This window comes from Camelus ferus, chromosome 20 (assembly GCF_009834535.1).
Source record: "Camelus ferus isolate YT-003-E chromosome 20, BCGSAC_Cfer_1.0, whole genome shotgun sequence".
NCBI classification, from domain to species: domain Eukaryota; kingdom Metazoa; phylum Chordata; class Mammalia; order Artiodactyla; family Camelidae; genus Camelus; species Camelus ferus.
Window position 1 is genome coordinate 17,660,643 of NC_045715.1, and position 26,968 is coordinate 17,687,610.

Consider the following 26,968-nt stretch of genomic DNA (forward strand, 5'->3'; position numbering starts at 1 on the left):
AAAAAAGACACATTATAGAAAATAAATCATTACAATTAAACAAAACTTGTAGGATGTACCTAAAGTAGTACTTAGAGTTAAAATGCTATGTATTATTCACCCCAGAACTCCTGCATTTAGAATTTTATCTTAAAGAAATAATTATGAGAGCGTGCAAACACTTAGCTGTCATAGCACTGATTATAATAGTGAAAACCTAGAAACAATTTAAAAGTCCAAAAATAGGACATTAGTTAAATTATGGTAATACTACCCTTAAAATGATGTCATTGAAAAAAATTTAATGACATGGAGAGGTGTTCATAATATTAAATGAAACAAGTTACAGAGCAGTATAATCCAATTTTTGTGGAAATAAAATAAGACTGGGAGGATGTACAGTAGTATATTATTCTTGATTATCTCTGGCTGGTGAAATTATGGGAGAATCTTTTTTTTTTTTTTTTTTTTTTACTTTCTGATCTATATTATTTATATCATCTGTATTATTCATATGATTATGAAGGACACAATAAATGGTCTATTAAAAATATTAACTTTATTTCCAGCATTTTCTTATGATAAACTTGGTCCAATTTCTTTTAGTCTACTTCCTTTGCCCTTTGGAGATGGTGTGGCATCAAACCAAGGCAATCTCTTCGAATTCTAAGGTCTACTAAATAGTCTGTCAGGTGTCCCTCATGTTTAAATGTTTAATAACTACTGGGAGAAATAGTTGGGATGCACTGTTTATATTTCCAGAAAAGAAAGCACTGTTTATGTTTCCAGCTAGAAATATCATTATGAGTTTGTAAAAAGATGCAGATATTCTAACTCAGAGTTTAATGCATGCATCAGGGTTAAATAGCAATGATTCAAATTAGAGACCACTAATGTTTCTTGTACAACTAACCATCAATTAGCTATGCTAATGAGAAAAGCAGGAACTGACTGCAGGAGAAAATCAAATCAGCAGGGATAAAAAAGAAAAATTACTCATTGCAGTCCTTAGATTCAACCATTAGTTGTTGAAACTTACCAGAGTGACATACAATATAAATTCTAATCTTTTTTTAAAGAGATGGGATATTAATAAAAAATAATATTAATCCTTTAGAAGTATTTTCCTTTTCCTGACTGGTCTTCAGAGAAGCCACACCCCCAAAAATAAAATGACCAAAATATAAGCTGCAGGAAACTTAAAGACGAAAATCTAGATGTTGGTTCTAATATAATCCCTAGGGGAGCTTTTAAAAAGTATCATTGCAGAGTCCTAACTCCAGACCCTTTAAATCAGAATCTTTGTGGAAGGGGCTAAATTAATCCACACGTTGCATAATTTATCTCAAGTTAATTCTAGCTGCTTTGTATTCGCTTTACTCTGAGTTCTCTGGTTGGACAGGGAGGGACTCAGATAAATCACCTTTGGTTCTTTCATCCCCACTCCCATCACTCCATTCCCAGGTAGGAGCACTTTTCCAGTGAGACAGTCTTAAAGATGACTCCTGCTGATCTTTAAATACCTTCCTAATGGTTCTCTTCTCAAGGGCTCCGATAATTCCACCCCCTACCCCCACCAACACACAAATTTCTGTATGAGAATGCAAGGTAACTGAACATTATCTACCTAGTGCTATGATAGGTATTTGGATACAAAGAAAATGAAAATAAGTTATTGAATGGAAATTGTAACTCCCCAGAGAGCTCCACATGCCAGGCTCCTGGAAATTGGTTCAAGTTCTGTTTGTTCTCCAGTTCTGAGGAGAACAGCAGTCCTGGCAGCTGTACTTCTTTCCTTTCTCTAGATTGCATCTTTACAACTTTTAAAAATTATGGTTGCATTATATGCTTATTGTAGAGAGTTTTAAAGTAGAAGAATTACAAATAACAAAATTAAAATCTTCCATGATTCCCCCTCTTCCTTATTCCAGAAATAAGCATCATTTACATCAATTACTGTATATTCTTCCATTTTATTATTTGTGTGGAAATATGTATTCTATTGCAAATAATTCGGTCATGTAATATGTGCATTTTTCTAACTTGCTTTTTAATCTTAAACCTTATGTTCTGAGCATTTTTTGCGTGTCATCAGGCTTCAAAATCAAGATTTGTATGTATGAAGCAAAGCCTATCATAATGACTTACCATCATTTATATAACCATCCCTTACATTAGATCTTGATTATTACTCCTGACATTTGCCTTATTTTTTCTTTTTTCCCACTATTCTCAGAAAGCAAGATCAGTCACCAACCTGGTGAGTCCATGCTTATTAGTATTCCTGACTGATGTTTGACACTGTAGCCAGTAATTTCCCAGGACCACATATGACATGTGGATATGTCGATACTGAGCCCTGAATCCTCTCTTCCTTCTTTATTCTCCAATTTTTGTACCCAATACTTTCTCCAAGAGTGATGATATTGTTTTTCTACTTTTAACCTAAGCCACACTTCTTAAAAATCCTGACGTTTATATCACCATCTTCCAAATGTGTACACAGGGAAGATTCATCATTTTAGTAGCTAACTTACACTGAGTGTTTACTGTGTCTTTTGTGCTAAGAGGTTTATATGTATTTTTAAAATCTGAACTTTGTGACAAAAATGAAACACAAATGCTACTATTTTCTCCATTCTACAGGTGAAGAAAGTAAGGCTTCTTTTGAGTAATCTGATTAACATCATAGAAAGAGACAAAGCTTGCCCTAAACCCAGAACTATTTGCTTGTAAATAACTGTTTATTATCATTAACAGCCTATATTTATTATTTATTCAAGTTTCCTTTGTTTTTGCCTAATGTCCTTTTTCTGTTCCAGGATCCCACCCAGGATACAATATTACATTTAATCATCACTCTTCTTAGACTTCTCTTGGCTGTGACAGTTTCTCAGGCTTTCCTTGTTTTCTCTAAGCTTTTTTTTTTTTTTTTTTTTTTAACAATATAGTCCCCTCATCCTCTACAAGACCATAGCAACTACAATTTATTGTGCACTGCTGTGAGTGGCTCTGATCTTCTCAGTAACCCTCCAAAGTAGTTGTTATAATCCTTATTTTATAGACGAGAAAACTGAGGCTTAGAGAAATGAAAACTAATGATGCAGGTCACAAAGCTAGTAAGTGATGGAGGTGGGATCCTAACCCAGGACTGTCTGACCATGAGTGTCATGTTCTTTTAAATACTCTAGTTTAGATGGCTTATGTATATGTGCTTTTAAAAAATAAAATTTAATGTTAATATCAGAGTTAGCAAGCCATAAAGATCTATATTTGGCCCAACTCTCCTATTACCCAAGCTCCTTTTATAGATTCCTCAACAAAAGGTTCTGAGCACATGGTCAGAAGCCATCAGTGTCATTCAGCTGTTTCACAAAGCATCCGGTCAACTGTTGAACAGTTCTGATCATTAGAGAGGAATCTGATCATGCCTCCAAATGGTTTTTGTCCTTCAGTCTTAGTGTGGCTCTTAGGAGCCAAACACAATCATCTAAACTTCTACCTAAGAACTGCAGTCAGCCACCATGTATCCCCCTAGCTCTCTTTTCCTGGAAAAGCATGGCGTAGTATGAAATCCCGTCAACATCCTAAAATCCCGATTTAAACCACAGTTCTGTGCAGAATCTCTATTTAGATGCAAGTCCTTATAGTGCATTATAGTATAGCAATGTGCATGCCCTATAAAATCAGGGCTCAGTAATCGTCCCTGATGACTGTCTCCCTGCTTACTGGTAATCTCTTACCACCACCACCATTACTGCTCTTCATCTCACCCCTCCCCCACTACATTTCTAAATAATCGGGTTCAAAGGACCCTAACACTGACACTCTTCCAGCCGTTTAAACGGGGGAGTTCTCTCTAGAAACCCCCTGAGACACGTTTGGAAGGTGAGTGAAACATAAGAGGGATACTTTCTCTGAGTTTGACAGACAAGTTACTGGGCAAAGAGAGTGAGCCATGGACACTCTGAGGCAGCCCCTTTCTCCCCGACTTTCCCACAGCGCTGAGGCAAACACAGAGCTCCCTCGTTGATCTGCCTAGGACAGACAGCGCAGGGAGGGGCAGGGACGACGCGCCAGGAACTGGGCGGGTTCCAAGCAGCTGGTTTCCCTAAGAGGCGCGGTGGGGGCTTGGGGACTGCACAGCGACACTAAGGCGCCAGCAGCCGCCTCGCCAGATGCCCTTGTGCCTGCCCCTCAGACAGGTGCTCAAAGCAAGTAAGAGAACGAAAGAAGCAGGTGAGGGAGTCAGAAGACATTGTAGAGGAGTCCTTATCAAAGTTCTCTAGGTGTCCCTCGCCCCCCCCACCCTGTGCCTGCGCTTCGTTGTCAATACCATGGACAGCGCCCGCGAAACCACTCAAATGCACTTGGATGCCGCTGGCTTTTGGCAGGTCTGGCAGCACTTTGACGCGGATGGTAAGTAAAACAAGCCCCCCGTACATTCAGGTGTAGGCGTCGCTCGCTCCAAGTCTTGCTGAAAGGACCTAGAATTTCTGCTTCCCGTAGGTCTTTTCCTACAGGAAAAGTTGTCTTCCAATGTTGTTAGTGCAGTATATACCTAACGCAGCGTACCTACTACTGGAGTTGCACATCTAGATACCTTGTTCAAGTTCAGGGTGGGAGGAGGGACTTGTTCCCTGCCCTCCCCAACCTGTGAGTGTGTAATGATATACCACATAGACAATGACAAATATATATATATATATATATATATATATATATATATATATATATATATATATATATATATATATATATATATATATATATATAAATTTGAAACTTGTGGGCTCCAGGATCTGAAGTCAGTCTTCCTTACCTGCGCTCATTTTTACTCAATCACTTTATTGTATAACTCTCACTCTCTCAAAGGGAGGGGTGAATTTGATCAACTTTCAAAAAGACACCAACCCTACTCCCAAAAAATTGCTTGAAAAGTATCTATTTAATGTTTGCTTTGTCCTCATTAATAATTAAAGAAACATTAAGAAAATATTTAAATGTTGTTTAATGTGTTTTAACCTTGCAAACTAAGATTCAATATTTACATCTATTAAAATTTTCCACGAATCCAAAATCCTTAGGTTAGTTTATTCTAAAACTCATGTTTATTTGTGGATTAAAATTAATATATAAATAGCTTTCATTTCTCAAGTATTTATATAAACCTCAACACAGAACATTTACTGTTGAATGTGTATTTGCTATTCAAATCCGTTTTCTAGAGGTAGATGTTGGCACTTAATTAGAGAAGCAAAGAATGGTATCCATGGGGATTTTATAAACTTCAGATTAAAAGCAAATTAAGATGTTAAATGTTAAATACTAAATGTCACATGTTATTCTATATAAACGACTATTATTCATGCATATCTCCTTGCATTTAGAAAAAGGTTACATAGAAGAGAAGGAGCTTGATGCTTTATTTTACCACATGTTGATAAAACTGGGTAGCGAGGTAAGTACTTGTGCCACTAAGCATTAATTTATGTGTCTCTTAGTGAATTACAAAAAGCATCCAATCTTATCTTGATTTGTACTTATTAATCCCATCTGACCTCTTTTCTTCCTTGCATGCAATTTCTCTCCCTCTCCTAGCAACATGGATGGATTTAGGCAGGTTTTATAAACCTGTGGTATTAGATGCTCTGGTCATTGACTTTTAGTGTAACATCTGTCATCCACTCAGATTTTAACTTTAGAGTCAAACAACTTTGTTTCGAATGTCTCCTTGGTTATGTCTCTGCTAATGGATTTAAACCTGGAGATAAGGTAGGTCATTTTGTTCAAAAAGGTGGAAAAGATGTTAAGAGCTTTAAGGTTCTGGGTGTTTAATGCATTTGATACTACTTTGATAGCAAATCACAAACAAATCATTCAAAATCATTTTTTCCATTTTTCATTTCATTAGAAGAGAGTGCACGTTTCTTTGGGAATGACAAATCAGGAAACAACCAACATACCCAGAGCCGAAAAATAAATGTAAACTAATCTATCCAGTGTCTATCTCCCTTTCTTATGGTAAACCTGGCCTTGAGAGATGTGAATTAAATTAATGGCCGATGAGCCCTGTACCAAAGCAGAGGAATAATTCCCACAGAGGCAGCAGCCTGGGCTTGGGAGAATCCGGTAAAGACTCCATCAGGGGATGCATGGTAAGGGAAGTAGCTCTAGGGACAGCAGCATTTAAAATGAGGTAGCTTATCCTCAAATATAACTGTCTACATGGAAGAATATTGAAGCGCATCACACTTTCATGTAGGAGTCCATCATCTTGACTTTCTCTCTGATCTCTCTCTGATCTCTCTCTGATCTCTATTTCTTATATGTTTCTCCATCGGTCTCTCTCCTTTCTTTTTGTTTCCTTTCTTTCTATCTCTAATCTGTTTCTCAAGCTCTCTCATTGTCTCTCCTCTCTCTCTCTTATTTCTCTTTTCCTCTCTTTCCTATCTGTCTGTCTCTTCTCTCTTTGCCCTTCATTTCTTGTATTAGTTTCTTGCCTCTCCTTTTCTCTTTCCTTCCCTTATCTCTCTGTCGGTCTCTTTCTGACTTGCTCTCTCTGTAAATGCTAAGGCTCATGGCATTCCAGAACCCATGAATCGGATGCCATTTTTCAAACATAACAGAAGTATTTGAGGAAAACAAAAAGAGGAAGGCAAAACTTTCAAAGTCTTGGAATAAACTTGAAACTTCACACCTTTTCAGAAGGCTCCTTGCTTTAGTGATATAAAGAAAAGGAGGAGAAAAGTTGCTGTAAATGTTGAATTTGGAAATGTCTTATTTTCAGTCATGTGGTAAGGGGTGGGGCTGCTACTCAAACACAAAGGTCTGCTCTAGGCTGAGGACCCTGTGAGCTGTCTTGTTCTGGGGTTTTGGCTGACTTTAGAGGCATTGTTGCCATCAGTGAGAGAGAAAAGAGATGCCATCTCTCATAGTTTGGCTGTTCTTACCATCACCCCTCCCTCAGATTTGGCCTGTGGCCTCACCCTCTCACACATAGCATGGTCCTTGGAGGAAAGGAAACAGCAAATGACTAGCCAGTGTACCCTGCAACTGTGTTCCATGCAGGTGTTCCTGAGGCCAGAGGCAAAGAGGCTGGAAGGCTGCAGAGTCCTTAGGCTAGTGGAAATAGAATTTTGGTGTGCCATATTTGTTAAAATACGAAGTCCCAGGTGCCTCCTAGGTATTTCAGCACATTTAGGGTCTGCCTAGGATACTGCACGTACTGTAAGTCAGTTTGCATCCCCCACCCCCCTCACCCCGTTCCCTCCAGGAATAGTGACTGCTTGTCAGACAAGGTATTCTAATATAACCAGGCCAGTCCTGCTGAGCTGTGGCTGCAGCCCCAGGCACCTCTCTCCAGCACTTGTAGAGGGAGAAAGCTTTTGGAACCAGGGGATAAACTATTGAACTGTTAATGAGAAATGCTGTCCTCTGCCATTATTTCCTTTCAAAATGCTGAGGCCTTTACCCAGGGGGTATGATTACAGGGCCTTTGGCTGGTCACTCTATGCTACTGGGACAACCATGACTAAGGAAACTATTCCTAACTCTGGACTTTTTTCCTGCTGAGAAATGAGTAGGCCCTCAGCATGTCCTTAACAAGAGGGCATGTCCCTCTCAACTGGGGAGTAATCACCATTTGTGACACCTACCTTTAATCAGTGATGTCCCTGTGAGTACAGAGCCAGCAGCAGGGAGGCCTCTGTGATGAAGCAGCCCCTCTGGTGTTGAAGCAGGGCAATCAGTTCTTCTGAGACCTGAATAGCTCCACTTTCCTCACCCTGATTAGCGGATCACAGAGACCTCAGAAGAAGGAATTTTAAGATTTCTAACAGCAAGCTGCCTGCTAGTCAATCTTAAAGAGCAAGCAGACTATTTGTAATTACCTGCTCCTCATAGTCTCTGAGGGGATTGACTTAACGGAACCATCAGCCATTCTTGCTGCTGTTTCTGTTACTCACCCCATCCCACCTTTCTTTTTTTCTCAAATGCTCAGAATCAGCCTCTGAACTAGGTCCAGGTCTAGCCAGTCCATTGCAGAGCATCACTTTCTGTGGTTGTGTGTGCATTCTTCACGTACAGACTACAGCACATCCTGGGCATCTTTCAGGGCTTCAGAGATGAAAACCCTGCTGGGGCCTGATGGGAAATTACAACAGAGAGAGCCCTAGACTCCTGTGCTTTAGGGCCACGGGGTAGTCACTGACTTTGGGGTCAGAGGTCTGAGAGGACAGAAGTCAAGTTTCAAACCAGAGGTATCATACAGAATCTAGCTACAGCCTCTTTGGTTTCATATTTACTTTGAAATCAAATTTCTCACCACCATGGCCTGTGTTAGTGAATTTCTTTTCGGAATGCCTAGTGCATCATAACCACTTATTCAGTCCACGGGTACTATATGTCAGAGACACAGAAATGACTGCTAGCCTGGCAGAACTCTTAATCTAGAAGGTCAAGCTCAAATTCAAAGTGAAGACCCACCTTCCTGAGTGATTTCCATTGTGATTTTTCTGTTTGATGCACATACACACCCATACAACCAAACAAACCACACAATCTATGGTGCCAAGAATGAAGAGGCTAATCTCTCTATACTTAGTGGAGAGGAAACCTGGCTGGATAGCGTGCTAGTATTAGGAAGAATACACTTAGCATAACTGATCTGTTCTGGAGTCTAGGAATCCAGCACTGTTTGGCTGCATCTGTGCCTCTCAGTCACTGCATCAAAATTCACTCTCTGTTGTTGATTATATAAGTTAACTTTCTTTGTAATAACCATGCAGTCCTCTGATGAAGAACAATTTAATGTGCAGAAAAGGCTGTACCAGGAAGGGATATGTGCCATCTTTGGTAGTTCAATGATTACTTTATTTCTTTTTTTGGGGGGAGGGGAGGATTAGGTTTATTTATTATTAATGGAGGTACTGGGGGTTGAACCCAGAACCTCATGCATGCTAGGCATGTACTCTACCCCTGAGCCATAGCCCCCCCTCCCATGATTACTTTATTTCTTTGGTTTCCTCTTTAGTTATTTTCTCCTAATTGTTTTTTCCTTGTTGAATCCAAGATTAATAGAATGAACTCTGGGAAACTGAGGGCCTGGAAGGACTTTTCACTTAAAAATAGAACGAAACTTCTGAATTCTTGGGAAGAAAGTTTCTATGTTCATTACAATAGTCTTTTGTCACAACAAAATACAGAACGATGTTCAAATTTTTTCTATTAACACTCTAGTCCCTAAGCTTCTCCTCATTCGTATTTTAGGAGATCACTAGCTATAAATCTTACCTAGTCAGGATTCTGATTAGTGGTTATTTGATTAAGAAACCTCCACCACCTCTCTCTTGTCTGCAACTTGATAGGATCACTTTCAATGGCTAAGTAACTTGCCTTTCAGATTAGACTAACATAATTATCAGGCTATACAACTCTGAATATTTGACATCCTAACTACATTTTTGGAATCCCAGTGGCTTTAATGTGGTTCTCTCTGACCCACTGTAGGATGCAGTCATGGAAAAAAATGTGCAGAAAATGAAACAACAATTTATGGCTACCCATGATGTCTCTAAAGATGGTCGCATACAAATGAAAGAGGTACTTTCTACAACTGTTACTTTCTTCACTGTACCTGTGTGGGCTATAATTCCTTGTGAAGGATAATGAAAGGCTTACATTTGATTGGGAAATTAGAACCCTCTGCCAGGCAGCTGGGTTAGCTAACATTTTTGAACTATTCTCCTTTCCTTTTTCATTGGCTTAGTAACAAAGAGTAATGATTCTTCCATCATTTTATTTAGGCCAGTCAATATTTATACTTACTTTATAATTGGGGAATTGATATGCTGGAGGCTTTTCAGTTATTTGATCTAATATTTGTCTCTTACACAGTGGCCTGCTCAAATTCAACCTTGACATAAGGGAAAACCTACTGACAATAAATGAGTTTAAACTTCAGCATCAGCACCCAGTGGAGGCTGGAAAGAACTATCTCTGAATATCATTAAAAACAAAACAGACAGTAGCTGTCTTTACTTGAACTCAATCCACACTTACTGGGTACCTATTAAAGCAAGGAACTGCATTAAGCATGCAGTGCCTTGCATAGTCTATCTTTAACATGATCGTTTTCCCTTCCAGTTACAGAAAAGTTTACAGTTTAGAAAGGATTTCCACACATTATGTTACTTTATCCCTATAGTAGCTATAGAAAGTAGACATGGAACACTATCCTTATTCTACTGATAAACAAACTGAAGTTACTTCCCTGGCATTATATGGCCAATAAGTGGTTCAAGTGTAACTCACTTATAGGTATCAATCTATATAGGTTTATTCTATATAGCTATGAATCCATACATAAAAATGAGCTGCAATGAAACTAAGACATTTATTTCATAGTCAAAATTGCCTGCTAGACATATTACCTGAAATCTGCACAGCTGGTCTTTTGATGCTGTCATACTTGGACAGTCAGTATTATTGATGAAAAGAGCAATTTTTTTCTTCAGAAAGTTATGATAATAAGGCAAGATAATGCCTTCTTATAAAAAATAGACATGTACACCAGGAGGCTACCTTTTCAGAAAACCAATAAGCTAAATTTTAGATTTATCAGTGTAGTTATTTCCAAAATTTTCACTAAAAGGCAAAAATTATTTATGTAACCAAAATCGCATTGTAATTGATGTAAAAGTATCAGTGTATTCATTAATGGAAAGGTAAGTGCAAGCATCAAGCTAGAAATAGCAAAGTATTAATGCCTACATGTTCACTGTTGCATTCTCCAGCCCACAGAACAGAGCACAGTGCATAGTGGTGGTCAGTAAGTATTTACCGACTTAATAATAAATGAGTGAAACATGGTAAATAATGAAAAACTATATCATTACCTTACTAATTACTGGTAGACCTTCCTGAAGCAATGGGGAACGTGGCAACAACTTTGACATCCGTGCCAATCATTCTGTCACGGAGTCCAGCCAATGAGCATAACTGAGATTGTCTGTAGACAAGCTGATGGTCTAGGACTATTCTGGTCACAAGGCCCCTAAAAACCTCATGAGTCTGCGAGTTTAAAGAGCAGCAAGATCTCCCCTACCCTCTCGTCCTATACCCTTCACCATTTCACTTATTCAGATTACAAGTAGTTGTGATGTAAAAATCAGCCCACGTGCACACACTTTAGGTATTTTAGCACAAAACAAAATGGGGAAGAAGTCACACTGAGAGCCAAAATGAGGCTTGGGGATGATCTATGTATTTGATTCATCCAGGGCTCCTTTGTGCCACTGCAGTCAAAACTGAAGACAGAGTGGGTTCTGGAGACTTAGGACCAGTAAAAATTATGTTTTAATTTGGTTTCTTAGTCCTCTGCCACCCCATGTGAAAAAACACTTACTTCTGAAGAGCAGTTCTCAGTTCCAGTTGACATTGTGTGGGTGGGCAGGAAAAGCATAAAGTCAACATGATGAAATATGAAAACCTGGGCAAGTGAGTTAACTTCTCTGGGCCTCAATTTCATCATCTTCATCAACATAGCATAGTCACCACTTACTAAATTTTTAATATGTACCAGGGACTTTGCTGAACAGCTTATAAATAGCGCCTCATGTAAATTTTAGTCTTCACATAAGCACCAGGATATAAATATTATCCTCATTTTACAAATGAGGAAATTGAGGCATAATGGTATCAATTAAATTGCTGAAGATCAAATAATAGGGAATAACAGAGAAGGAATTTGGATCCACTCTAAAGCCTATCACATACAGCATTATGCTGCCTTCCAATAGTAAAAGGGGGGTATTTATACTTAACTGAAGGATTGGTGTGAGAACTTTATGTGATGATAAATGAAGAGCATGCTGCCATGTAGCAACTATTCAATGTATGATAGCTGTTATTCACATGATGTGCCCTTGAGCTGACCTATATCCAACTAGAGAATACAAATAGGAGTGTGGGCTGATCATTCCTACAACTTACCAAAATCATTTGCTCTGGACTTGCTCTTTGGTATTGTACAAAATGCTGAGAGATCTACAGTTATAGAAGAAACGATCATTGCTTGAGAGACAACTCAGAAAGAACACAATAAATACTAAAACACTCTGGGTTTGGCAGTGACCCAGCCAAAAATGCCTATGTGCTAAAATAAATGTTATAATCACATGGGGAAGAAAATGTTACCTTTGTTCATGAGAGCAAGGGAAGTAAATCAATAGAACTGGTGCTCATAGAAAGCTGGATGGTTAAATTTATAACAAGCGAACTTGCTTTTAAAGTATTATATAGACGTTAACAATATAAAAGAATGTAACACTTAAGAATCAAGCCAGCCACATATAAATAAATAAGTTTTGAACATTCCCTCATGCCATACACAAAAATAAACTCAAAATGGCTTAACTATAAGACAAGACACTATAAATCTCCTGGAAAAAAAACATAGGCAAAACATTCTCTGACATAAATCTCAGCAATGTTCTCCTAGGGCAGTCTACCCAGGCAAAAGAAATAAAAAAATAAACAAATGGCACCCAATTAAACTTACAAGCTTTTGCACAGCAAAGGAAACCATAAACAAAACAGAATGGGAGAAAATATTTGCAAATGACGTGACTGACAAGGGCTTAACTTCCAGAATATACAAACAGCTCATACAAATTAATAACAAACAAACAAACAAACAAACAAACAAAACAACCCAATCCAAAAATGGGTAGAAGATCTAAACAAGCAATTATCCAATGAAGACATACAAATGGCCAATAGGCATATGAAAAATGCTCAATATCGCTAATCATCAGAGAAATACAAATCAAAACTACAATGAGGTATCACCTCACACCAGCCAGAATGGCCATCATCAAAAAGTCCACAAACCACAAATGCTGGAGAGGGTATGGAGAAAAGGGAACCCTCTTTCTCTGTTGGTGGGAATGTAGTTTGGTAAAGCCATTTTGGAAAACAGTATGGAGATTCCTTAAAAAACTAAAAATAGATTTACCCTATAATCCAGCAATCCCACTCCTGGGCATATATCTAGAGGGAACTCTAATTTGAAAAGATACATGCACCGCAGTGTTCACTGCAACACCATTTACAATAGCCAAAACATGGAAGCAACCTAAATGCCCATTGACAGATGACTGGATAAAGAAGCTGGTATATTTCTACAATGGAATACTACTCAGCCATAAAAAATGCCATTTGCAGCAACATGGATGGATTTGGAAATTGTCATTCTAAGTGAAGTAAGCCAGAAAGAGAAAGAAAAATACCTTATGATATCACTCATATGTGGAATCCAGAAAAAAAGACACAAATGACCTTATACACAAAACAGAAACAGACTCACAGGCATAGAAAACAAACTTATGGCTACCAGTGGGGGAAGGAGGTGCGAAGGGATAAATTGGGAGTTCGAGATTTGCAGATACTAACAACTATGTATAAAATAGATAAACAGCAAGTTTCTACTGGATAGCAAAGGGAATTATATTCAATATCTTGTAGTAACCTATAATGAAAAGAACATCAAAAGCAATACACGTATGGCTGAAACATTTTACTGTGCACCGGAAGTTGATACAGCATTGTGGGCTGACCATATTTCAATTTGAAAAAGAGCTACTTTTCAATTGGGGTGCAGTCAGTTGTTTAGTGTTGTGTCAGTTTCTGGTGTGCAGCATGATGTTTCAGTCATATACTTCAATAAAAAATTAAAAGAAAAAAGAAAAAACAGAAAACAAACAAAAAGAATCAAGCCAAGGGGGGAAGGTATAGCTCAGTGGTAGAGCACGTGCTTAGCATGCACAAGGTCCTGGGTTCAATCCCCAGTGCCTCCATTAAAAAAATTAATAAATTGAATTGCCTCCCCCCACAAAATTAAAAAAAAAAGTCAAGATCAAAAAGAATCAAGCCAGACAGCAATCATTTTTGCTTTTGCATATGGCACTAAAGTGATTTATATATACAGTATCTCACCAGCATAGCATGGTGGTTAAAAGTGTGGGCTTAGTTGAAGTCATAACTCTACCACTGCCTACATAACTATGGCAAGTTCTTTATCTCTGTGTAGCCCAGCTTATATTTATAATATATTAATAATAATAATAATCAATAATTTAATAAACTGTCCAATAATTTGGAATGTAAGCTCATGGGAGGCAGATACTCCTAGTGTTTCATACCTAGGAAGGGTGCAATACTTCTTGAAAGAATCAATGAATCCAAAATGACTATCAAGGGCACAGAATTGCATGTTGGGCTCCCCATCCTGAGAGATTCAAGCCCTTCCTGCCTCTAATATGTTCCACTATGCCTTTTACCCAAGGAGCACTGGCCAGTGTCACTGACTGCTATTTCTCCTCTTTTCTTTAGCTTGCCTGCATGTTCTTGTCTGAGGATGAAAATTTTCTTCTGCTCTTTCGCCAGGAAACCCCTCTGGACAGCAGTGTGGAGTTTATGCAGGTAAGCATTTGGTCATGTCTCTATGGAAGATGAGGCCAGGACCCCAGTTACTGCTGTGGCTGTCACCACTCATGCCCTGTTCCCAAGAGAGAGCTTCCCAGAGAGGACAAGACCAAGTAAAGGAGTTCCTGTGTTGAGTCTGGACTTGGCCCCAAGCCCCAGTGTGCTCTCTCAGTGTGCAGACCTAGACTGCTCCTGAGCTGACAAATTCCTTTAGCCTGGGTTAGACAAAGGCTTAGAGAGAGGGACTGGCAGGTACGCTGAGGATGTAGTGGGAGAGGAGGGTGGGGACTGTGGAGCCTGAAGAGCACGTGCCCCATCTAGAGCCAATGGCCCTGTGAGCTCCAGTGAACCGCTGCCTTCTGAGAATGCAGCCTAGACATCTAAACTCAATGGGAATCTACTTATTTTTAAATGTTGGTAACTAATTCTAGTTTTGACGGCACAGTAATACAACTAAGAGTGCTGATCTAACCAGAAGGTGTCTTTTTGCAATCATTTTACATGAGTAAAAACCAAAGCCAGAATCAATGGCTCCTCTTATCTCCTCTTTCAGCCTCTAGGTGTTTCTGTCTGTGGGTGAAAAAAGATCAGGGAAGGCAGAGCAGGTTTCTCCAAGGCTAGAGCAGCAGATTCAAGGGGGATACTGCCTCATTCCTGAAAGAGTTACCAAGTCTGCATTTAGGAGATAATAACTTAGCAACCTTTTGCACTAATTTATTTGCCTTCTGACAAATGAATGTCATGAGAAATTGAGCAAGCACTTGCATAAACAATTCACAGAAGAAATCTGAACAGATAATCGATATATGACAGTCACCAAAGAAATGCAAATTAAAAACGACTACTTTTTACTAAAGAGGTGAAGATTTTAAGAGGATCAACAAAAAAATGAGGGCTGGCAAAGAAATACTGAGACTGTTGCTCAAGCTCTGTTGGTAGGCATGCACACTGGGATAATTTTATGGAAAAAATGAAATTAGGATCCTTTAACATTTCATTATCCAGAGTTAACTTAAAAAAATCTTTACCCTTTGACTTAATAATGCTACTTTTCCAAGCACCTATCTTAAGAATATAATCAGAGGTGTAGAGAAGTTTTCTACACAATGTTCATTAAATGTTGCAGTGCTACTTACAGTTAAAACTGAAAATAACAAATGTCTAACAATGAAGGAAAAAGTAGGTAAATTATGATATATTCATATGATTCATTCATGCCACAAATACTTACAAGCACCGGCAGTATGCCAGAAATAGTCCTAGGCACTGGAGATTCATGAGGAAAAACCCCACTGTGGAATTTTATGCATCACTAAAGATGAAGTTTTCAAAGACTATCTAATGACATGGAGGAAATTCATTACAGTGGTAAGAAACAAAACTGTATATGCATTATGATCTTAACTTTGTTTAAAATATTATCCACCCTAGCATCTATATAAATAAGACAACAGGTAAATACACACAAGATAAATATTGGTTGTTTTTAAGGGGTAAGATTTCACATGATTTTCATGTTCTTTGTTCTTCTGTATTTTCCAATTGTGTAGAATCACATTGTATTCAAATTTTAAATAATATTTTAGAGGTAATTTTAATTGTTTAAAAATGCTCACAGAAAATTTTTAATGAAAATAATAAACAGAATACCCAAGTGTATACACAACATGACCTTCTCAGTTTTGTCACACATATAACAGAAATATGATGGAAAGGAAACACACAGAAATGATGAGGCTAAATGGATGAATGATTTTTTTGTGTATTTCAGATTTGGCGCAAATATGATGCCGACAGCAGTGGCTTTATATCAGCTGCCGAGCTTCGTGTAAGTGTTACTGGGAACTGTCTCTGGGTGAAGTGTGGGTTTGTTCATCATTGGGGACATGTGTATCATGAGTTTGGTTTCTTTGTTTCCAAGAAACCTAGCTATGAATTTGTTACTTTTAAAAAAAGGAACTTATTCATGGATAGAAGATTTACAAACTGCATGTGACATTGCTCTCTCTGGGAAAGAGACATAATCAAGGATTTATGACACTTTTTCATGCCTAAAGCTATTCTCTGGGTTCCATTTAAACAGTGCTCCCTTTCAACAGTGACAGCCCTCCATTCTTGTATTTATTGCTTTCTATTTCTGTTTCCAAAAGGATTCTACTTCCTTCTTAAAACAAATGAAACACAATCCTTAAATTAAGGTCTCACAAGATTTTCAGGTTTACTTGCTCACTAGATAATATATGGCTCGTCTCTTGATGTCACAGAACTTCCTCCGAGACCTCTTCCTCCATCATGAAAAGGCCATACCTGAGGCTAAACTGGAAGAATACACTGGCACCATGGTAAGTAACTGAGCAACGCACTATCCATGACGACAGCTCACCCACTGCCTCCAGGGCCCAGAAACAGTGTCGGGCACAGAGTAAGTGCCTCATAAGTGTCTGCAAACCAGGTAAGTGCATGAGCAAACCTTCACCTCTGGCAAACACTGGCTCAAGATGAGCTGCTTTAACCTGTCTCTTGGGATGAGAGTGCCTGTACTTGAGAGAGAAAGCTGTTTCCCTGTCCTTGGGGAGAACTGGAAAGTCCAGTCACAGTTGGGTTACTAAGCACCAGGCCAATAACCTTAATGCTAATCCAAGTCACATAGAAACAAGGAAGTGTGGACACAGAAAATCAGGAACAAACATACAGGAGCCATCTCTCACCACAGTGGGTGGTTCTACTCATTTAGCATGTTGATTTAAAGCAAGTGAGAGTCAGATGGGAAATGTGTGTCCCACCTCTGCCATTTCTTAGTTATGACCTTGGGAAACTGTCCAGCCTCTCAACTTTATTTACTGTATCTGTAAAATGGGGACTAACAGTACCTAGTTACTGTGACAGCAAGTGAACTGATGCCTATGGAGCACTTGCAGAGCATCTAGGAAATAGTGAGTGATCAGTACATGTTAGCTCCCACTGTAGTGGTGGTTGTGGTCCTTGTTGTCATTATTTAACATGCCCCTCATGCAATCCACTGTCCTAAACGACCCTGATGCTATTTCAGTGTCAAAGCTCCCTGGAAAATTGTGAAGTAGAAGTTGCCTTTGGTGAACTCATCCTCATAGTCGTTTGATGCATTTCTCCCAGGGCTAATCAACAATTCATATTGAATTGGATCCGGCTTCTCTCCCTTTTGTCTCCCCCGAGTCCCTTCCCATTCTCAGATGTACTTCATTCCAATCGGGCTCTAGGTTTCTTAACTAATAAGCAAGGAAATTGCTGGTAAAGGCTTAATTACTTTAGGAATTGTTACTTATTATATAAAGAGTTCTTGAGCAGACTCACCTTACTGAACTTTCCGGTGAACAGTTGGGGATATATATTACTGAGAAGAGTTTGTGCGTTCCCATTAAAATGTGTACTCTGAGGTTATCTATTTAGTCCTTTAACTGATATTTTCAAATACTAATTAGTATTATTTCTAACAACGTCTCTACAGTGTTGGCATTGCTTATGCTATTTTGTATATCTGATCGTGGAGGCTTAGAAAGGGTAAGTCACCACCAAGTTGATTTCCTAAACTCATTTTAAAAATCCGATTATAACTGGGAAACATTAAGTTGCCTTCCCAAAGGTACCAGTTTAACCGGAAGTTGAGCCCTCCTGGTGGTCAACCCTGGAACTTCCTGGCTCCCACTCTGCCCTCTGACTACTCTGAATGCTGCCCCCAGCAAGGGCGTCTGCCCTGGGAAGGAAGAATGTGCTCTTGACCATGATAACTTGTAAATGGCCTGGACAGAAGCAAAGCCGATGCCCAAGGACAGAATCAAACTTTAGGCTGAAATCTCAATCAAGGAAATAATGTGGCTTCTTACTATGATGATCTGTTTTAATAGCATGCAAAATGCTATTTGAAATTCTGAGTAAAAAATATGTGCTTAGCACTAAAGAGTGAAGTGGGAAATCCCCCAGAAGCAAGAGGCAGTTTCCCAGCTACAGGGAGAGCTCTAGCTTACTTCTGACCTAAATTCTAGTAAAACCCTCTAATAGAATGAATACTCTGAGAAAGGAAATTAGATTGAAACTGCCTCAGGGAGAGAATAACAAGGAGATTATTTTTCCAGTTGAGCATTTGTGATTTAACACAACACTAGCACTGGCTGTTGTTATCTTGATTTTATTAATTTATAAAACATGCTCTACACAGTGAAATGCTTGCATTTAGAATCTCCAGTTTGTTTCCAGTATTTCTTTGAATACTTTTGACTCTGAGGGGCTTCCCTCCACCTCCAACTATAATACTAAGCCACTACCTTCTGACTTCTTAACATAGCTCAGCTATTTTTTCCTTATTTTTCTTCACCTATTTCTTGCTCATCCTTCAAGATTTAGTTAGACATCATCTTGCCCCAGGAAGTCTTTTATAACCTTCTTCCTCGGTGGATCCAAGTGCCTCTCCTCTGTGCCCCTACAGTATCTTGTGTATTTCACTGTCAACATCATAGTCATCCATTTAATTCATTGCACAAATATTCACTAAATACCTGCTATGCCTCCAGCACTATTCTAGTCACCAAAGATTCAGCAGTGGGCAAAACAAAGGAGAGACTGACAATAACAATAAATATAATAAATAATAAATTATATTGCATAATAGAGGGTAATGAGTGTTATGGAAAAAATAAAGCAGAACAGGCAGTGCCAGAAGGGCAGCTAGGATGCGAGGCTGGCGAGAAGGTGTGATTATCAATATGGTGATCAGCTGGAGGCCCTTCAAGAAGATGCAACTTGAGGGAGAACCAAAGGTATAGCAAGCAGAGTCCCTGGGTCAAGGGTGTGCCTGGGATTTTTGAGAACAGGGAGAGACCAGTGTGGCTGGAGAAGAGTAAGCAAGGATGAGACAGAGGCCAGACCATGTCAGGCTTCTGGGGCCATTGTGAGAACTTGGGGTTTTAGTCGGAGTGAGATGGAGAGCTACCAGAGGGTCTGAAGCAGAAGATGCCATGGTCTGGCGGCTGTGTTGAAAAGAGCCTGAAATGGGCAGGGAGGGAATAAGGAAGACCTATTAAGAGGTCATTGCTCCACGTAGGTGAGAGCGGATGGCAGCTTGGACCAGGGTAGGGTAGCGAAAGAGATGAGAAACTATATATTTTGAAGATGGAATCAGTAGGACTTCCTGATGAATCAGCTGGGAGTCAAGGATGACACTGACACTATCTGTTTATGGATCTTGTGCTCCACCAGCCTGTGACTCCTCAAGCGCAAAGCAGCACCTTAGCTCTGTGTTCCCAGTGCTCACACAGAGCCTGGCACACAGCTGGCTATTTAACGCAAATTCTCTGAACTGAATATTCAGTTATTACCTAACAGCTAGCTAAGAATAAACCCTGATAATGGGAAGTTTGTCTTTGAAACCCTCCTACCTCCCTTGTTTCTGTTTCTTGGGACCCACCACCCCCACTATGGCCCTTGATGCCTCTTGGGGTGCCTCACATTGCACTTTGCACACTGCAGCATTTGGCACAGACCCAACTTTCCTTAAGCAATGCTTCATGTTCTGAAATGCTCCTTTTTTTTCTTTTCATTTTTTAAACCAGACCCTCCAGGGAAGAGCCAGAAAGGGTACCTAGAATTCTGTGCTGAGACCCATCCTTTATGGCTCTCACTGGGGTCCTTCACCACAGAGAGGGTCCTCCAAAGGGATTCCAATCAGGCAGTGGGTATGAGCCGTGCTGAGCCCAGGGGGCAGAAATAGACAGGGAGACAGGAGCCCCAAGCTGATGATGAGAGGTGGGAGGAGCTGGAAAAAAAACACAACAGGCCAGGAGTGAAGGCAAGAGACGAGGCAGCTGAGGAGACAGAGCAGAGCAAATCCAGAAAGGACAATCAGAGCAGGTCCAGCCTAGGACAGGTCCCTGTGGATTCGGAAATCACGGCATTGTGCTCCTTTTCTTAAGCTGAATCTAAGGTGGTTTTTCTGGGCTGAGGGGTGGGGTCTCAAAGTGACCCAGAATACTCCCTCCCTCACCAAAACACCCACTCTCTTAATGCTCTTCTCCCAGGTTGGAATGTGTGCTGGTAAACTGGTTCATATAAAGATGTGAGTTCATTCATTCAACAAATATTTAGGGAGAACCTACCAAGGAAGATGTGGTCTCTGACTTTATGGAGTCTTCCAATTGGGAGAAAATTTGAAAAAGGAAGGAAAAGGAGCAAAAATTCACTCTGGTCCCTTCTCTTCATCCCCACTATGCCTATCAGTGCCACAGAGTATCAACCAAAAAGTAGGAGTTAAGTTCAGTTGTCCCTTCAGTCCTTAAATACAGCAATTTCACCTTGAAAACCAATTAATATATTTTTTTGATGTTTTCCTGATTAAAAAAAAAAGATGGACTACAACAAACCAGCAATTTTAGAGCTTCAGCAAAGGCAAGACAAAAAAAGGTGGACAAAATTAAAGTTAAATTTTTTCAAGATGTCTTCTTAACTGAGTACATGCGGTACTTTATTTTCACTGAAACACAGCCAGTGTTCGTTCTAGTATTAAATATTTAAATCATAATAATTGATTCTACACAAACCTTCTGAAATAAGCATTTTTAAACTCCCATTGCACAAATGAAAAAACTGACGATTATCCTTTATCCTCAAAGGATGGAGAATAAAGTTCTACTGAGAGATGAAGAAGAGATATAAATCCCTGTGAAGAAAGGGAAGAGCAAGGCAAGGACAAAGCCATGTTAGGAGATTAGGATTCTTTTAATATTTTTAAAGATAAGATAATATAGGAGCTCTGACAGCCACAACAGAATTTACTACCCCCAAAATTGATTTTTCTCCTCATGAAGTCCTTAAATAATCTTCAGAACTGACATCTTATTAAACACCAAATAGGAAACAAATTATGAAAGACAATGGGAAACGAGAAAAGGTACCACAGAATTGTTCTGGAGACGAGAGGAACACGGACTGATTAAGTTGGGGAAGGGAGAGTGGGAAGGAGAGTGAGTTGTGGCTGCATGAAGCCTTGGGGGTCACCTGAGTCAAACAGCTCATCCTAAGGGGTAGGGACAGGCAGGAAGTAGACGTGTAGAGGGTTCAGAAAGTTGGTACTTGGCTGAAAAGAAATTATGCACATCACACATGTGCCCAGCAGCCCTAGTTGTCCAAGCCCCTCTCTTCACAGCTTTCAGGTTTAAATTTAAGAAGCCTCAGGCTGGCAGCTCTGACAACGGAATGCCCAGAGCTGAAGAAAGTCTGGCAATATGCAATTTTGATGGCTTTGAGCTTATATCCAGATGCTTAAGAGTCCTGTGAATTAGTTCTAGAGAATCTAAGCGGTCTTACCCAACTTTTGAGTATCAAGATTGAGAAATGTCCATTGACCAAGACTGTCCTGTTATTCTTGTTACATGTGTCTGTTTCATTGCTAAAACCTTATGGCTCTTCTGCTCATGTGTGCTGCATTTAAACATTCATTTTTGTTCCAAATTGTCCCATGAAGATATGTCCATGATCAATCAAACTCCAAGTGGTCCATCACTGGTATTTTATGCACTGAGGTGATAGGTAAATGTTGAGGTTATCTGGTGAAAGAGTTTCCACTCAAGAATCTAAGTTTTCCCTGAAGACTAGATGAATTTAATGAGATTTTGGCCAATCTGTTTCACTTCTCTTTTTTAAATTGTAGAGGTAAATTATGCTTTTCCAATGAACAGATTTAGGAACTGGACTACAGTTTTATTTTTAAAAGGAATTCTTACATTTCTCTAGAGATTTTGGGTATACTAACTTTTAGAAACTCAAATTCCAAAAAAAGACTTCTAGGATCTGAGCTCTAAGTGATAGGACAAATGTGAAATCACCTTACTGCTGCTTTAGCGGCTTTTTATTGAGCAATGGACATAGTCATAACAACACTGCATTAAAGATTTGGTTCCGAGGTTTAGCATCAAATGCTTTACTTAAGAGATGTAACCTACTAAATGAATTCAAATTGACCCAAATAAGGATTGGCACACTTGAAGCTGTCTGAAGCATAAACAAGGTACAAGTCAAGGCAGAACATCCAATCAGAAGAGAAAAGTTGAGGTCGGCAGACCTTGTCTTATCTAAACTCCTAATTAATGTTCTGTACAAGGAAGGAAACTGTAGATTAACAAATCCAATTGTGACATCTAATTAAGAGGTGCTGCTGCCAACACCTGGCAGGGGGAAAGATTAGCTGTCTGAATAGAATATTACTAGGTAATATTGAACTTTTTAAAATGTAAGCTAATACACGTGGGAAATATTAAGCTCTTGTACCTAATTAGAGCATGGAGTTTGAACTACTATAAAACAACAAATTAAAATCTGAGAATATGGCAGACAAAGAGAATACCTCCACCCTCTACCCTGGTCTCAGCTCTTATCCTTCATGCCTGGATTGAAGCACCTGACTCCCTAGCTGCTTCCTTCCCTTTCTTTCTTCATTCTTTTTAAGGATGAACCTTTTATAATGATGGAGTCAAAGAAAATAACTCATGGTTCACGCTCTAGCAAAATGGTTCGCTCTCAGACTTCTACTGGATATAGTTTATGTTTAAAGGGCATGACTGGATGTGTAGTATGTTCAAATGTATAAAAATATAACCTGTTTTAATAAATTCCATAATACATATTTGTGATGCCAAGGTTAGGAGAGAATGAGCTTTAAAATTCATTCCAAATATTAAAAATAAACTTGATATATACAGTAAGTAAGGAAGAAGGACTGATGTTTTTAATGCAAAAAATCTGTTGGATATATCCTTAGATTATTTCACTGACTCTTTTTCCCTGTACAGCCTCCTCATATAGATATATTTAGAGATATTCTGCAGCACCAAAGTGTTGTGAAGTCACAAAATTCACTCCTACTACTGCTTAGATACGGAGAGAAATGTGTCTCCTCCATGTTTCCTAAACCAATCTGGTCTTCCCAATTTTAACTTTTAATCATATCTTGTTTAAAGCTTAGTCTGATCTAGTAAATTTAAACAGCCTCTTTGAATAGGGCCAAGTCTCTCTACAAAAGGAAAAGCTCAGCCTTCTAGATTTCTCAGTCATCTATATCCAACCTACACCCTTCTGCAAAAATGTCATCAAGGTGGGTAAGGAGAGAAAAGTGGCATATAGGGAAGGACCTCATGGTGAAGGGGAGGAGCCGAGGTCCCTGGGCACAATGCTCTGGTTTCCAGGATGATGCCTTTTGACCAGAGTTGCTGCTACCTTGCTGACATTCGTGGTTGAAGTCATCCTTTAACTCTTGCTGGATGCAAACCACTAATTCTCTGCCACATCCTCCTTCCAGCTGACTCAGTGATCCACCCCATCCTCTGTTCAAGCATCATCTGATACTCAGCTGGCCCCACGGAAGGTCCACTGGTCCTTGACTCAGCATCCAAACCTTCGGGAACTCAGAATGGTCTTGGGAAAGCTAAGCAACTCTCTCTGGTATTGTCCTGCCTTAGCCAGTGCTCCCTCCAGATCCCCTTTCCAGCAGAGTTAAGTCACCTATCTGTCTACTCTGCTATCTTTGCCTCTCTCTTCTTTCCTCTGTACAATCCTCTGAAGCCTACAGAGAGCAGACTTTCCAACATATCAATATCCTCCTCAACTACTTTTGCCTTCATGGGAAATATTTCTTCTATACTCTATAGGGATTACTCTATGAGTCAGTTTCAGCCAATTTAGACAAATATATAATCAGAAAAGCAAAGAAGAAAAGCACTTTAATAACTTTCAAAATTAATTCCTGTTCCAAGAATTTCTTACAATCCCTTCCCTTCTGCATTCCAGATGAAGATCTTTGACAAAAATAAAGATGGCCTGGTTGGATCTTAATGATTTGGCAAGGTGAGTAGCATGGTAATGGTGTCACAGATTCAGAAACACATTTCTAGGGGTTTAATGACAGCACACATTTCTTTTTGAAAGGTAGAGACCAAGTCTCACCTGATGTCTTAAAGAGTAAGTGAGTCTTTTGGGGTAACAGCTCCCTTTGTGAAAATCATAAAAGCACTTCTCCCCAGAAAAGCACAATGCACAAAATTTTCAAAATATTTTATAACTGGGTTATGGGGCAGCCATGCCCTCAAAAAGGCCAGATATTCACAGTCCTACATAAGGATCCCATGACATGAGTATGTATTGGGCCCATCTTCAACATTCAACCAGGCAGTTTGCAACTCTGCCTTAGCCTTCACTTCTGCTTGCACAGATTATGAAGATAAGCCAGAGATGAGAACCTAGGGTCTCCTCAGGTCTTTCCTATGCATGTACACATCCCTGGGCATGGATGTAGTCCTGTGCATGTGTGTGATTGTCTAGATTCCCAGAAATAATCTTGGAGGTTTTTAAAAGCCCCTATGGATATCTCACATCCCAGCTTTTCCTTTTAAGCTTTTTAGATAGCCTGTTGCTTATCCAAATTCTTATCTACTACCTTGGTCAACTGTGATCCTAACAATTGCCACTAACTGTTTTTCCACTGGGTAGGTTCAAAATCAGGTCAAATAAAGACATTCTTGCAAGTGGGGTCTTCTATGGAGCCATCAAAGGGGTCAAATAATAGTGGTTCTCTGGGAATTAGGCTTTGAAGGAACTTGAGCCCTGTCCTGCCCACTACAGTAGCTGATAGGCTGCTGATTTTCCCTGGGACTGAGGCTCTTGGTTTTCAAGGACACCGTGGAACTAAGGAGGGTGGAGGGATGAAGCAAGTTAAAATGCCACAAAGTTCACTATTCTTATAAAGATTTACTTGTTTTTCTAAAATAAAAACCCCTAGATTTCTGCAAGCCTTTGGTTAATTTCCAAGGTTCGGAAAAAAAGTTACAATGACAATTTTTTTGTGTGTGCCAGTTTTCTTGTTACTTTTATGGAGGAGAGAATTTTCATAAGCCCTTACTTACTCTGCCACTTTTCACCAAGATGGATTTTTAAAACTCTATGGTGACTACTAATCCCTATAAAACATTCCCTTCCTTCTTTTTATAATGTATAAATTTCTAGCTTTCAAGCACCCATCCTATTCTGCAGAAAAACTTGGAAACTGCCTCACACCAGAGTTATAAATTTACTTGCAATTGAGTGCTGACAGATCATGTGGATTACGTTTTTTGGTTTGTTTGTTTTTTCCATTTAGGATTCTGGCTCTTCAGGAAAACTTCCTTCTCCAATTTAAAATGGATGTAAGTAGTGACATTTCTCTAGATGGGTTTCTATCATTCATGTTTCTCTATAGATTTGAGAGGGAAGGAAGAAGGGAAGGCATCTATTTGTCTTGACTTTATCTAGGGACTGACAAGGCTCAGTGTTGGAATCAAGGGATTAAGGTTATTGACTCAAACTTTATACAAGTTGTCTAAGACTCTAGAAGAATCGTACAACTCAAGTTTCACACTGCTGATTGACAGTTTTCTCCATACACAGGCTTGTTCTACTGAAGAAAGAAAGAGAGACTTTGAAAAAATCTTTGCTCACTATGATGTTGTAAGTATGCCTTTTCAGCATATTGTGCTGGCCATCTTTAAGTAGGAAGCTTGTTTTGCCCCTGTGTGGGGTCATCCTAAGCACAGACCCTAAACCAATACAACGAATAGCAATCACACATGTTACTATATCAAGGTACCCTCAGCTTCTCTATGAAACTTCTAAGAACTAAGTGAAAGTGAACAAACAAATATTTATGGTTCAGAAGAGAATAAAATCACAATTCTTTTTTTCTTCCTTGGATCCAAACCAAAACTTTCTCCTTTCTAGTCTCTATCTGTAATAGCATGCTCAAAAACAAAAGCAAACAATCAAATAAAAAAACGCACCCAACCTAAAGAAATATGGGCAAAGTCAGACATATTTGGCATAAAATCTAACTCTCTCATACGGCTACTATTTGGTCCTTCTTTAAAGAGGAGAAAATAATAATTCTAAAGAACAAAGTATGGTGAAGAGATTGAGTTTCTTGAGGACAAGGTAGGATGATGCAAGGAGGAAGAAAAAGAAGAAGAAAGTTGGGAAAGGTCATAAGACATCCTGAAACTAGTCAGACTGGATATCTGCGTGTCATACTCTAAGCAGAAAAGAGCATCACCTGAAAGAGGCAGTGGAGCAAAGTGTATAGACTCGGTGACTACTACCTGGGGTTGAATCATCGTTTATTAGCCACATGGTCTTGGGCAAGTTCCTTAACCTCCCTGTGCCTCATTTTCTTTATCTGTAAAATTAGGGTGATGAGGACAAAGACAACACCTACCTCATGGGGTTGTTATATGAGAATGAAATGAATTCATGTTTTTAAAGTTCTTAGAAGAGTTCCTGGCATGTAGCAAGTACTACTGTCTGGTAAAAACACTAAGGGAATGGATTTTTAAAGTGATATGTTAAAGGTTCAGGAGCAAAAAATACCTTGAAGAGAATGGATGACTTATCATAACTGGCACCTTAGAGAAGAAACTGAAATATTTTAGTACGTATTGTATTTTATAGGCATTCTTAT

General features: G+C 39.2%; 1 protein-coding gene across 1 annotated transcript in view; it reads left to right on the forward strand.

Moving 5' to 3' along the window:
• Positions 1 to 918: 918 nt before the first annotated feature.
• The window catches only part of SCGN (secretagogin, EF-hand calcium binding protein), a 33,600-nt gene continuing 7,550 nt past the window's right edge, over positions 919 to 26,968 (forward strand). Inside the window, 10 exon segments of the mRNA XM_006182200.3 lie at positions 919 to 4,398; positions 5,370 to 5,440; positions 9,490 to 9,582; positions 14,374 to 14,463; positions 16,238 to 16,294; positions 16,731 to 16,808; positions 24,274 to 24,306; positions 24,308 to 24,330; positions 25,619 to 25,664; positions 25,906 to 25,965. Coding sequence (XP_006182262.2) covers positions 4,317 to 4,398; positions 5,370 to 5,440; positions 9,490 to 9,582; positions 14,374 to 14,463; positions 16,238 to 16,294; positions 16,731 to 16,808; positions 24,274 to 24,306; positions 24,308 to 24,330; positions 25,619 to 25,664; positions 25,906 to 25,965 — 633 coding nt within the window. The 5' untranslated portion in view covers positions 919 to 4,316.